Source organism: Neophocaena asiaeorientalis, unplaced genomic scaffold (assembly GCF_003031525.2).
Source record: "Neophocaena asiaeorientalis asiaeorientalis breed wild unplaced genomic scaffold, Neophocaena_asiaeorientalis_V1.1 scaffold81, whole genome shotgun sequence".
Classification (NCBI taxonomy): Eukaryota; Metazoa; Chordata; class Mammalia; order Artiodactyla; family Phocoenidae; genus Neophocaena; species Neophocaena asiaeorientalis.
The window spans coordinates 628,263-643,401 of NW_020171990.1; the positions used below are offsets into that span (position 1 = coordinate 628,263).

Below are 15,139 nucleotides of genomic sequence, written 5' to 3' on the forward strand. Positions count from 1 at the left end.
AAGAAGGAGTAAAAGAAATTATGCTGCTGTAAGGTTCTTACAGTGTTCACAAAGTAGGATAAGTTTACTTGATGGTAGACTGTTACTAGTTAAAAATTAATGTTGTAATCTCTAGACAGAATTAGCAAGCTTCAGTGCAGGGGCCACATCTGGCATGCAGGTAGGTTTTGTAGGGACCATGAGCTAAAATTCCTTTTCACATTTTCCATTGGCTGAATTTTCTTAAAAAGAAAACGTGATAGAGAGGATATGTATGACTCTTAATACCTAGAATACTTAATATCTGGCTCTTTATAGAAAACATTCTGGTCCCTACTTAAGAGCAACCACCTTAAAAAATGCAAACATACATGTAAGAAAAAGAGGTAGTTAAAATATAAATGAATGAGATGAAATAAAGACAATAAAACCAAAAGAATAAATGGAGCAGATAAAAAATATATAAATGAGTAGAATTAAACCTAAACATAATTTTATTAATAATAAACATTTAAAAATTTCAGAACATGGATCAAATGGGCTAATTCTTGAGAAATGTGAAGTGTAAAAATTGATGAAGAAAAAGAGTATATAAACAAGCCTTTTGGCTTATTCAAAAATTGAAATTGGATTGATATGTCACCTTTTCCCAAAATAGCCCAACTAAGATTTTCTTCAAGTAAGCTCTAGAACATCTTTAAGGAAAAACTATTTACTTTCTTCTGTAAGTTGTTATACAAAATTATAAAGAGTTTAAGCTGCCAGCTCATTTTATGAGACTAGTATAATCTTGATTAAAGAGACAACTAAGAAAATACAAGAAAAGAAAATAGCAGGTTCATTTCTCTTATGATTTAAATAGAAAAATCCTAAAGATAATTTTGATTCAGAAGAAAGGCATTTTATGAATTTTATCATCCACATGTTTTAATCTGTTTAGCAAAGCCAAAAATTAAGGAGGTCTTCCTGACTTGGTAAATCTTATACACCAATACTTTCAGCAAGCATACTGCTGAAAGGAGACCCTAGATGTGACTCGTTTAGGGTAGAGAATAACACAAATTTTCTCCCCTGGCACAGCTGCCATTTAACATAACACTGAGGCCCTGGATGAAGTTTAAAGAAAAGCAAAAGAAAAGGAGTTATAGAGAATTAACAGGAATTGGTCAAAATGAGATTGTTTGCAGATGATATAATAATCTACCTAGAGGACAAAGCAGTTGAATCAAAAGGACTAATAAGATAATTCAGTACATGTGCTAGATGAAAGGTGGATACATGAAAGTTCCAGCTAATGAATTCTAAACCAACAAAAATCAACAAGTAAGAATTTTTTAGAATTTTTTAAAAAGTTACTGTACATAATACCAACAAAATTCTAAAGTGAGTAAGAATCAAAAAAGAATAAACAAGACAATTTTAGAAAAAAAAGTTAAAATTTGAATAAAAAGCAGACAAGATATTCTGAATATGTGGAGAGATATTTTATATTTTTGTATTGGATGACTTTATATAATAAATATACCAACTATCCTCAATTAAATCAGAAATTCAGTGTATTTTTAATTAAAATTCCACTTAATTTATTTGAAGAGCTTACTTTAAATTTCATATGAAGAATAAAACTCCACTAATAATTAAATGAAAAAAATAAAAAGGGAGGATTTGTTTAATTGGTTATAGACTATTTAGAATCATAGTATTACAAAAGTACTGTGTTGGCACAAGAATAGGCAAAGAAGCAAAAAAAAAAAAAGTCAGCAACAGATCACTGTACATTGAGGACTCAAATTTGCAATATAGTTGGCTCTATTAATTCACTGGGACAAATCAAATTCTTTAGTAGTTTCATGAAATATGGATGAGTATGTAGAGAGAAATAAAATTGGAATCCTATCCAAAAGGATGAAAGATCTAGATGTGAAAGAAAAAAATGTATTAAAAATTATAGAAGAAAATGTAAGACAATGCTCTGTGACCAAAAGTTGGAGCAGAATTTCCTAAATCAGATTTTAAAAGTGCAATTCATAAGGTGATAAACAGATAGATGGATAGAGGATACATATACACATAATGGATGATAGATAGATAGGCAGTTAGATAGATAGATAGATAGATAGATAGATAGATAGATGATAGATTGATTGATAGATAGATAGATAGATAGAGTCCTCTGCACTGCATTCTTGTTGACACTTACATTCGTGGCCTAAATTAGATCCTGTGACTCTTTCAGGCTTGTTCTGAGCTCAGTCTCCGACTATTTTGCTGCCATGTTTACAAGTGATGTTTGCGAAGCCAAGCAAGAGGAGATCAAGATGGAAGGCATAGACCCAAATGCTCTCTGGGACCTTGTTCAATTTGCATATACAGGTACAGTAAAAGAATTATAGCTTCATGTTAATTTCTTGTGAATGTTAGAATTTGAACACAGGTTTCAAAGCTTAAAAAAAAGCTGTTGAGCATGTACCTTTCATTTCTTTTAGTTGAGAAAAATCAGACTATCTTTTCATTTGTCACTGAAATCATCAATGTACATATGTATACATATGCTCTACACTCTTCCACAAAGAATTTAAACTGGCTTATAATAATAGTCAATGGAATGAGCTTGGGAGAGGAGAAGAGAGGTTATTAATTATTAACTATGAATTTGTTTATGGTCAAACTTAGAGCATTAAGAAAGAAAATTTTAATTTTCTTTCTTTAAGGAAATGATGGGTTCAAATAACTATTCTTTTTTTCTTGCAATATGTTTATTTCAATATTAAATTCTTCACAAAATGGATTTGGCAAACTTAGTTAAAAAGGAAAATGAAGATAACTAGAGTTGTGAAAATGGCTATTTTGGAAGCTTTTTCTCCTGATCTACTATGCTCTTCTTTCTATTGGTCTTTGCACCATATTAGCACAAATTAGCACAAATAATTTTGCCAATTTAGCAAACATTTGTTGAATGTTGCTCAATGTGCAAGTATTAGCTGTATCTCTGGAGAATAAGCGAGTGAATAAACCATGTCTGCCCTCCAGAAGCTCACAGTCCAAGTGGAGAAAACAGTTAGACAAGGGATAAAAATGATAGAATATGAAATGTTAAGAGGAAGTTAGAAGGAATAAAACCTGCTATTCAGAGCATTATTATGGCTCACATTCATTTAAAACATTTTAATAACTTTCCAGATTAATAACAGAAGGGGACATATTATACTAAATTCTTGTGACAGAAGCAAAGGCAAATAGTATGGATTGAAGTAATATTTTTTAGAAGTGGTATATAGTTCATTTTGCCTGAAATGAGGAAAGAAAGAGAAGCTAGAGCCTGATTACCAAAGTAGCAGGACCCTAATTTAAGGAGCTGTGTTTTTGCAGCATTTCTGGTTATGGGGAAATGAGAGATGTCATTGTGAAGATCAGCCACTAGAACCAAAATTTGTGGAACTAGTGGGAATCTGTCCTCTTGGAGGATTTAGCTTCTCACAGAGAGGAGTTTGCTACACTAATGTTACACTTAGTAAATGAAACCTCTGGAAAGAAAAATGTACATGTACTAGATGCTTGAATCACAAAGCAGCAATGTAATGGAAAGACTTAGACATTTTCCAGCCTCAGTAATTTTTAAATTATAGTTTGTCAAAGCAAATATTGCATGGACAAAGTTAAACAGGTAAGCAAGTTTTTCTTCAAGTCTGTTGCAATAGAGGAGAGAGACCAGAACTCAGTCTTTACCTAATAATGCTGAAACAAAGGTGGGGGGGCGGGATTTTTAAGTGCTGGGGTAAAAGAGAGAACACAGGCCATTGCTGATTGGCTTTACCTAAAGGAAAAGTAAACTTTGTCCCATCTTTTTGAAAGAAGGTAGTTTTACAAATTGAAGCAAAGTGCCCACTCAAATTATGCTCCCAACCACCCCCTCCAAAAAAAACCCTGAGAGATAGGAGTGCTATTTCCCTTGAGGCTGGCATTTCAAAGAGATGGCTTCCAGGTCCTTGATGAAAACATTCCTGGGTTGTAAAACTGGCAAGAGGCCAGTTTTTTGTTTGTTTTTTAATTTTTTAAATAATTTATATCTCAAAGAGGTAGAGAAAGGTTTATAATTACAAGTTTTCTAAAGTAAATGCTCTAAGAAAAGGGAGATCAAAGGCCTATAGTCAGGAAGTAGACTGTCTAAATTTTAGTAAAGCTGAGGGGACTTTAAGACCACCTTGTTCAATTTCAATTTGCATGCAACCTGAAATAATAGTATAAAAGATCATTGGCCTCCCAGGCAAGAGATAGAAAACATAACCACATTACTGTTTCCTGGAAAGAGAAGAATCACAAAGCTAACACTTTAGGAATCCTTCTAGCAACATAAAAGCATAGATCCAACACTTACAGCCTCCATGGCCTGGCAGCCTTGCATTTTTCAAGTGCAAAACTAGGTCAAAAGACACTTATCATCGTGTAGCAAAAAGTTGGAAGGTGTTTCAAAGCTCCCTGTTGAATGTAATGACCCAGATTTTTCTCTGCTTTGTAGAGGGCAGACCAGATACAAAGCTGCTGTTAAGTTACCACTGCCACTCTGGTCTTTGCTCCCATAACCATTCCTCCCTGGTAGTTGATAAATTTCCAATTGTTAGTTTATAGAAATGTGCTTGATGAGCAAATCATTTACATCATAATATGGGGGGGCTAGCCACAATATAAAATGTGTACCTTGTCTTTTGCTATATGCAATGTAAGAAATTATAACAATAGAAGAGATCAAGTGAACAATGGTATAGCAAGGGAAAAATAGGAAGTATCTCTATGTGTCTATTTAGCTCACCTGCTAGCTGATCTCTAAGCTTTCCTTTGTAGAAAGCTAAAAATAGATGCATCACAGAAAAGGGGAAAGAATGAATGAACAGTGAGCTCCTTAAAGGGTCATCCAATTGGGAATATTTTCTTGAATTCTGAAGTTTGAGAGGCCTTGGAGAAACTAAGGGGGCTTAACTATGTCAAGAATTGACAGTTAACTACTAGCTGTAGAAGTACTGCACCCATAGAGATGGGTAAGAGACCTTGAAATGATTTAAACAGATAAAATTTTCCATGAGATCTGGAATGTCTTTTAGGTTTGAAAGAATCATATGTAGCTAATTTTTATCTCAGAAATTAAAGAAAATAATGAATGGGTAAAATAGCTTGGAATAACTTGCTAACAGAGGTAAGCTTCAATGATTATAGAGTTTAATAATCTTTGATTTGAAGAAAGAGAAAGCATTCTTTAAAGACTTCATATGGTAAAATTTGTACATGTAAGATGTGGGAGACATTCTCTCTATTTCCCTTTCTTTTTTCCTACTCCATCAAAATAGAATGAGAAAGGATGAGACTAGGGGCCTTGCAGAGCTTCAATAAGAACCAAAGCAAATTTTTAGAATTTTTTTTTTCTGGTAATTGGGAAGAATGACCTGGGTAAAAAGGGGTGACTGCTGGGTAATAGCTCAAACAAAATTAGAATTTTTTCTAAAGGAAAATATATATAATAATAAACAGGTTAATACTAGCAACATGTAAGGTAGAATAAAGAAAACCAACAAGGTCTTTGTGTTGACAACATTAAAGAAAACATTCTTGACAGTATGGAGTTTAAAGATACAATTATAAAAATGATGACTAATTATCACAGTATCAAAACTACTTAAAATAAAAGGTACTATAAGGTCAATTTTTTCACACACTATAATAACTCAGGAATGAAAAGCAAATGAACATTTCCACTGGTGTTAGAAAGAATTGTATGTCTAACAGGAGAGTTCATATCACTTTTCTAAATTCTTGATTAACTTTAATTTCTTCTTTTTAAAACTTTCCATTGGGCTTTCTTTATAGTTTATTTATTAGGAAATCTGAGTGAGATCTTAGTCATTTATATGAACAAAGGACTATTTAGCAACTGTGTATGTTATAAAATAGTGTCCTTTTACCATTGATGTCTTAAATTTAAAGTTTGAATACTTAGTTTTAATCCAGAGAATATGTAATTATAAGATAGTATATCAGTTTTTCAAAATCAAACCATAATTTAATTTAAAAAAATGTGAGCACTTGTTGGGGGTCATACTAGGGATTACAAAATAAAATATAAATTGAAACAGATTAAAATGACATAAACCTTTAAACAAATTTGGTAATGAATAGACTTATTGGAGTGAAATGGCTCTTTACTTTTGTTTTCAAAACTGGTAAGATCTATGTATCAATATCCACTTAATGGCATTCTCAACTGTATAGAGTCAAACATACTTAAAAACAGCTTTTTAAACATTTTCCTACATGCAACGGTGTTACAATTCTGTAATTGTACTCATCTAGAATAAAGATCTGGAGTATTATTTGTTTAATCTACAATAAAGCCTGTGGATTGGGATAATGAATCAAGGTTGTTCTGGAATTATTCTACAGAACATCTTCAGAAGGATGGAATCAGAGAAGAAAAGAAAAAATATGTTTACATTTTCTCATCATTCAACTTCCAAATTACTTAAAATGTTAGAGATGTATAGAACTTTAGAAATTCTATCCTGAGCATTATAAATGTTACAAATGAACATTTTTCTCTGGCTAAGTATGTGACACAAAGCAGAGGCATCAAAACTACTTTTTATTGAGAATTACATATTTGCTATCTCAGATAAGCATTGACAAAATCATCATAGCATAAATCAAAACTTTGCTGGTCTCCTTTGAATTAATATGAAGGGACAGATTTTTTTTCAATGCTTAAGAGACTCAAGTTCTTGATGCAACGCATTCAGTGAGCTAAAGTAACCTGACAAAGATCAGTAGTAAGATCTATTACTATTACTAGAGTAATCTATTACTAGAGTAAAATGTCAGAGCACAAATTGAATGGTATTATCTCTACTGAATCAATGTCCTTTTGTAGAGTATTAGTTACAATGGAGTTCCTTGGAGTGGCTTATGACTATCTTGCCCTCATAACACTTTGGGTAGCTTAAATTGACTCCCCTATTGCTAGATAGTGGCTCACTGCAGGTTTGATTCATACTTCCTCTCAGTCTAGTGCTTCTAGTGGTTCTCTGCAGGAGCCAGTGATACCTGACAACCTCAGCACATGAATGCCTGATAGTTCTTGCTGAGTGATTACACTGAATGCCTCTCAAGTTTTACTGCATGCCCACTATGTGCCGGGCCCTATGATGGGCTCTGGAAGACAATATGCTGAATTACACACATCCTCTGCCTTCAAGAGACTTTCCAATACAGGGTTTCAAATAGTTAATTTTTGCTATCTTCTTTTGGTATAAACATCCTTTTAGATATACACAGACTAGTGTTTCCTCATTAGAGAATGTTGTAAAGCCAATTTTGAAGGCTACTATATTGATTGTGTGAATATCAATTCTAGCCAAAAATTGATTATCATATTGTGAAAATGAAACAAGAAGTTTAATATATTTGAAAAGGATGCTCTGGGATTCACTGTATTTTAAAGTTGCTTCAGGCTGATAGAAATTTCCTTCCAGTTTATCTCTTACATAGTCCCTATTATCCTGACATACTTAAAAATACACTGTGTTCATTGATGCATAAGGAAATAGAGTTTGAACAAAGATGGAAGATGGGATTGCAGGGTTAGTAGCAAAGTGTCAGGTCCTGTAGGGAATTGATAAGGACAAGGTTTAAATAAAGGAAGCTGTCCATCTAGTAGTGGTATTAAAAAGAGGGGTAGAAAATTAAACTGCCAAGTGGCAAAAAAAATCATACTGAAGAGTTAACGTCTTTAAAAAAAAAACAAAAAGGTTTATGTGCCACTGAAGTAAATTAAAGTCTTAGTACATGCTAAGGAATGGTAAAGTACTTTCTACTTACTGCCAAACTTTTGAACAAAATAAATACACACACACGTGGAGCTGAGATATTTAATGTTCTCCTTTAATATTGAAAATTATACATCAATATGTTCTGCCTGGATTGAATACTCTAAATTCCCTCATAATTTTTATTGTAATTAAAAGTAAATTATTGTTTTATTTTTATTACTGGTTTAATTCAAGTGGCATGAATATGCAAGCACATTAGCAGAATATTAGTTTTAAACTTAGGGCTTTTACTAGATGAGAAAATTCTGTTCTCCATTTAAGAAATTGAGCCTTTAAAGATTGGTTTTACATATTACTGTTACCAAATAATTAAAAACATTGACTTAATAATTTTCACAGGATGTTGAAATAACCTATATTAATGAACAAGAAAAATAAAAATAATAAAACAAAATAAAATAACTTAGTTGTATATTGCCATTATTTTACCAGGGAACCTTGTGTGTGTGTGTGTGTGTGTGTGTGTGTGTGTGTGTGTGTGCATGCACAGCACTGAATAATATAAAATTAATTGAGGGAACATTATTTTGTAAAATAATTTAAAATTATGTATATTTTGTGAATATTGTGTAATTTTTGTTGTTATTATTGAACTGCAGTTTTGCTTTTTGCTATGGGATTCCATAGACAGACTGAAAATGAAATAGCTGTGTGAAACTTAATATTTAGTCACTATAGAGAAAAGGTTTCATCTCTTCTGCACTGTAACTCACATTTACTTTCTGAGTCTCCAAGTAAAGAAAATATCTCAAGTTTTGTCTTGTAATCAACTTTTCTTTAAAAATCTGCTTTTATTTGATTTTATTGATGTTCTCAATCTTATAATTGTTTACATTTTCCTCTGCTTTGGATACTAGGAAGGCATGAACTGAATCATAGGTCACTATACCAACTGGGCGGGGTCGATGCTATGTATTCTTATGCCATTAACATTATATTGGATTAAATTTTCTCAGGATTAGTTTATTTTCACTCTAATCCCAAAATATCTGTACACTTGATTCTGTTGTATTTGAAGGGGCATACCTGTGTATAGTGTAGTGTGTTGAATTTAACATTGGAAATATCTGAGAGTTTCTTTGGCCAGAAGTAATTCAACCAGAATTCATCATGATGTAGGCAGCCCTATGTTCATTCTGATTGTTGGGCATTTATTCTAATCAGCGCTACCTATTTGTTACTTCTCATTAAGAATTTTGATTATAGCCCTTGGCCTCCCCCATTTTACAGTTTGGGATATTAGTTAAATTACTTAGCTTTATGAAGTCTTAAAATTACTCAACTATGAGAAAGGAAAAATGATAATGGCTGAGAGGACTCTTTTAAGGAGTAAATGAACTAATAAAATTAAATGGGTTTACCATAATACTTAGCATATTGTAAGCACTCAATTATAATGATTATTCATGATAGGTATTTTTATAAGTCTTTTCAAGTCCTTTGTATAATCTGTTATAAAAACTGAATATAAAGACTGAGAACTGGGGAGAGAATAATCACTTTGTTCAACAAACATAACTTTTGAATCCAATTTATTATATTCTTCAGTATTACAATATGATTTCACATTCATATGTATGATTTGTGTACATTTTTAGTGGTACATGTTTTGTTTAAACCACCGACTTATAATTTTGCTACCTTATATGTTTGAGGTGCATTTTTATCATGTATAACTTTTATTATTTTGTCTTATCTTATCTCAGCTGATCCACACAGCAACATTCTGAGATGGATAGTTAAATCTTATTGTCAGATACAGAAATGAAAACACCCTAACACAGAGGTCAGCAAAGTAACATAGATGTGAAACCACAGTCTAGTTTTCCCAGTGACATATCAAGGTTCTTTCTACTAGCTGTAAAGGTACTCAACATTATGTCTGATTAATATGAAAGGGAATGCTGCTTATATGTACTTATGCTATGCCACACTGTGTGACAAATTTGGCCTTACATTGACCTAGTATCAACTGTCATCAAATATAATTTTTCTTTTATAATTAATTTCCTTTTACATAAAATCCTGTATAACCTGAGGAAAGTATGTAGATGTTACCCAAATGGAGAATTGTTTGTGATTGTTTATAGCATTATTTAAAAAGTCCTCAGTCTTGGACATTCACAATTTCAGAATTTTGCAATTTTGTTTTATTATTTTAATCTAAATAAGAAGTTATAAAAAGAAAATACTACACATGTTTAATATTTGTATTTTAGCACGTTTCACACACATCTCAGGTATGCCTCACAATATTCAGCTTTATCTTGCAATTAGGAAAACTGAAGCACCAAATTCATATGTTTCTAAGTAATATGTACCTTTTAAAATACTCCTTTAGTTGAATTTTAACTACTTCTCAATACTTTTCATTTAAAATTTGATAGAGCTGATACTTTTTGTAGATTGTATCTAAATTCAACTAAACACAACTAAAAACAATAAAGAAACAAAAACAAGGAAACAAAACAACCTCAGTCACTACACCCCTCTTAAGATTTCCATAAATTATCCTTTGCCTGGTTTGCCATCTTTAGTGAGGAGTTACTTCCTCTTCATGTTTGAGAAAAGAATTTATAATGAGAACCCCAAACACTTTAATTTTAAATGCTTTCTCTCCCTCAGATAAAAGATGGTAAGGGCTACCCAACAAGGAAAGCAAGTTTCAGCCAGAAGTAGATTTCATGCTCAAGATATCTTAAAGGAATATCCTATCCCTGACCCTTTAGACTGTGTGCTTGAACACTCTTAGGCACATTGTAGCTATGACTGCACTTCCCTCATATTCCTCAACCAGAGAAAACACTACTCAAATGGCATTCATGCCAGTCTGATGTCTGATGCATGTTTCCCACCCCATCTTTTCTTCTTTGGAGAAATGTTTATAAGTAGGTAGAGAAGGGGATAATGCAGAATAAAAAAATCAATAAAGAAAATCTAGACTAGTAATGGAAATTCACTCCTGTGAGAAGAATTGTAAAAGTCACTTAACATGTATTTAATACATAACATTTTTATTCCTGTTACATTCATGTCTACAAAATGTACCAATACTTTGAAATATATGTCATTAATTATTGTCAAGAGTTTTCCTGGGTTATATAGTCTACTTTATGACAAATGGACAATTTTTATATAATATGATGTGTTTTAAATTTTTTGACAGATTTTTTTATTTATCAAATTAAGTTAAAATTCTGTATTTAGACCTGAAGTACAAACTTCATTCTACATATTTGTTTAATTTAAATTTGCCATTTTACAAAATGGCTTCAAAATAAAATACATAAGTGAGACCATCTGTATGTCTTCTTTGGAGAAATGTCTGTTTAGATCTTCCACCCATTATCTGACTGGGTTGTTTGTTTTTTTCATATTGAGCTGCAGAAGCTGTTTGTATATTTTAGATTAATCCCCTGTTGGTTGCTTTGTTTGCAAAGATTTTCTCCTGTTGTGAAGGTTGTCTTTTGTTTGTTTATGGTTTCCTTTGCTGTGCAAAAGCTTTTAAGTTTAATTAGATCCCTTTTGTTTATTTTTGTTTTTATTTTCATTACTGTATGAGGTATATTATAAAAGATCTTGCTTTGATTTATGTCAAAGAGTGTTCTGCCTATGTTTTCCTCTAAGAGTTTTATGGTGTCTGGCCTTATATTTAGGTCTTTAACTCATTTTGAGTTTATTTTTGTATATGGTGTTAGGGAGTGTTCTAATCTCATTCTTTTACATGTAGCTGTCCAGTTTTCCCAGCACCACTTATTGAAGAGACTGTCTTTTTTTTTTTTTTTTAACTTTTTATTTTATATTGGAGTATAGTTGATTAACAATGCTGTGATAGTTTCAGGTGTATAGCAAAGTGATTTAGTTATACATAGATATTTATCTATTCTTTTTCAAATTCTTTATCCATTTAGGTTGTTACATAATATTGCACAGAGTTCCCTGTGCTATACAGTAGGTCCTTGTTTATTATCCATTTTAAATATAGCAGTGTGTACATGTCAACCCCAAACTCTCTAACTATCCCGTTCCCTCACCTTTCCCCCCGGTTACCATAAATTCATTCTCTAAGTCTGTGACTCTGTTTCTGCTTTGTAAATAAGTGCATTTGTATCATTTATTGTTAGATTCTGCATATAAGCGATATCTTATGATATTTATCTTTCTCTGTCTGACTTACTTCATTCAGTATGACAGTCTCTAAGTCCATCCATGTTGCTGCAAATGACATTATTTTATTCTTTTTAATGGCTGAATAATATTCTATTGTATAAATGTACCACAACTTCTTTATCCATTCCTCTGTTGATGGACATTTAGGTTGCTTCCATGTGTTGGCTATTGTAAACAGTACTGCAATGAACATTGGGGTGTATTTATCCTTTCAGACCATGATTTTCTCTGAATATATGTCCAAGAATGGGATTGCAGGATCATATGGTAGCTCTTTTTTTTAGTTTTTTAAGGAACCTCCATACTGTTCTCCAGAGTGGCTGTACCAGTTTACATTCCCACCAACAGTATAGAAGGGTTCCCTTCTCTGCACACCCTCTCCAGCATTTACTGTTTGTGGATTTTCTGATGATAGCCATTTTGACTGGTGTGAGATGATATCTCATTGTAGTTTTGATTTGCATTTCTCTAATAATTAGTAAGGTTGAACAAATTTTCTTGTGCCTCTTGGCAATCTGTATGTCTTCTTAGGAGAAATGTCTATTTAGATATTCTACCCATTTTTTGATTGGGTTGTTCGTTTTGATGATATTAAGCTGCATGTGCTGCTTGTAAATTTTGGAGACTACTCCCTTGTTGGTCACATCATTTGCAAATACTTTCTCCCAATCTGTGGGTTGTCTTTTTGTTTTGTTTATGGTTTCCTTTGCTGTGCAAAAGCTTGTGAGTCTCATTAGGTCTCATTTGTTTATTTTGGTTTTTACTTTCATTACTTTAGGAGGTGGGTCAAAAAGGATCTTGCTGTGCTTTGTGGCAAAGAGTGTTCTGCCTATGTTTTCCTCTAAGAGTTTTATAGTGTCTGGTCTTACATTTAGGTCTTTAATCCATTTTGAGTTTATTTTTGTGTGTGGTCTTAGGGAGTGCTGTAATTTCATTCTTTTACATGTAGCTGTCCAGTTTTCTCAACACCACTTACTGAAGAGACTGTCTTTTCTCCATTGTATATTCTTGCCTCCTTTGTCATAGATTAGTTGACCACAGGTGCATGGGTTTATCTCTGGGCTTTCTATCCTGCTTCATTTATCTATATTTCTGTTTTCGTTCCAGTACCATACTGTCTTAATTACTGTAGCTTTGTAGTATAGTCTGGAGTTAGGGAGCCTGATTCCTCCAGCATCATTTTTCTTTCTTAAGGTTCCTTTGGCTGTTTGCTGTTTCTTGTGTTTCCATACAAATTGTGAAATTTTTTGTTCTAATTCTACGAAAAATGCATTGGTAATTTCATAGGGATTACACTGAATCTGTAGATTGCATTGGGTAGTATAGTCATTTTGACAATATTGATTCTTCCAATCCAAGAACATGGTATATCTTTCCATTTGTTTGTGTAGTCTTTGATTTCTTTCATTAGTACCTTATAGTTTTCTGAGTACAGTGCTTTTGCCTGCTTAGGTAGGTTTATTTCTAGGTATTTTATTCTTTTTGTTGCAATGGTAAATGGGATTGTTTCTTTAATTTCTCTCTCTGATCTTTCATTGTTAGTGTATAGAAATGCAGAAGATTTCTGTGCATTAATTTTGTCTCCTGCAACTTTACCAAATTCATCGATTAGCTCTAGTACTTTTCTGGTGGCATCTTTCAGGATTTTCTATGTATAGTATCATGTCATTTGCAAACAGTGACAATTTAATTTCTTCTTTTCCAATTTGGATTCCTTTTATTTATTTTAATTCTCTGATTGCTGTAGTAGGACTTCCAAAACTATGTTGAATAAAAGTGGAGAGAGTGGGCATCCTTGTCTTGTTCCTAATCTTAGAGGAAATGCTTTCAACTTTTCACTGTTGAGTATGATGCTAGCTATAAGTTTGTTATATATGACCTTTGTTATGTTGAGGTATGTTCCCTCTATGTCCACTTTCTAGAGAGTTATTTTCATAAATCTGTGTTGAATTTTGTCAAAAGCTTTTTCTGCATATATTAAGATGATCATATGGTTTTTATTCTTCAATTTGTTGATGTGGTGTATCACACTGATTGATTTCTGGATATTGAAAAATCCTTGCATCCCTGGGATAAATCCCACTTGATCATGGTGTATGATCTTTTTGATGTATTATTGAGTTCAGATTGCTAGTATTTTGTTGAAGATTTTTGCGTCTATGCTCATCAGTTGTTATTGGCCTGTAATTTTCTTTTTTTGTAGTATCTTTGTCTGGTTTTGGTATCAGGATAATGGGGCCTTATAAAATGAGTTTGGGAGTTTTCCTTCCTCTGCAATTTTTTGGATCAGTTTCAGAATGATAGGTGTTAGCTTTTCTCTAAATGTTTGATCAAATTCCCCTGTGAAGCCATCTGGTCCTGGACTTCTGTTTCTTGGAAGATTTTTATTCACAATTTCAATTTCATTACTTGTGATTTTTCTGTTCATACTTTCAGTTTCTTCCTGGTTCAGTCTTGGGAGATTGTATCTCTCTAAGAATTTGTCCATTTCTTCCAGGTTGTCCATTTTGTTGGCATACAGTTTCTTGTAGTAATCTCTTATGATCCTTTGTATTTGTATGGTGTAAGTTGTAACTTCTCCTTTTTCATTTCTAATGTTATTGCTTTGAGTCCTCTCCCATTTTTTTCTTGATGAGTCTGACTAAAATTTATGAATTTTGTTTATCCTTCCAAAGAATCAGGTTTTAATTTCATTGATCTTTGCTACTGTTTTCTTTGTCTCTATTTCATATATTTTCTGCTCTGATCTTTATAATTTCTTTCCTTCCACTAACTTTTGGTTTAGGCATCCTTGTCTTGTTCCTAATCTTAGAGGAAATGCTTTCAACTTTTCACTGTTGAGTATGATGCTAGCTATAAGTTTGTTATATATGACCTTTGTTATGTTGAGGTATGTTCCCTCTATGTCCACTTTCTAGAGAGTTATTTTCATAAATCTGTGTTGAATTTTGTCAAAATCTTTTTCTTCATATATTAAGATGATCATATGGTTTTTATTCTTCAATTTGTTGATGTGGTGTATCACACTGATTGATTTCTGGATATTGAAAAATCCTTGCATCCCTGGGATAAATCCCACTTGATCATGGTGTATGATCTTTTTGATGTATTATTGAGTT

General features: G+C 32.4%; 1 protein-coding gene across 2 annotated transcripts in view; it reads left to right on the forward strand.

Moving 5' to 3' along the window:
- Nucleotides 1–15,139, forward strand: part of KLHL1 (kelch like family member 1) — a 364,563-nt gene that overhangs the window by 154,607 nt on the left and 194,817 nt on the right. For both annotated transcript variants that reach the window (XM_024748105.1, XM_024748114.1), the window contains one exon: nt 2,216–2,352. In XM_024748105.1, coding sequence (XP_024603873.1) covers nt 2,216–2,352 — 137 coding nt within the window. The remainder of the gene's footprint in view (nt 1–2,215; nt 2,353–15,139) is intronic.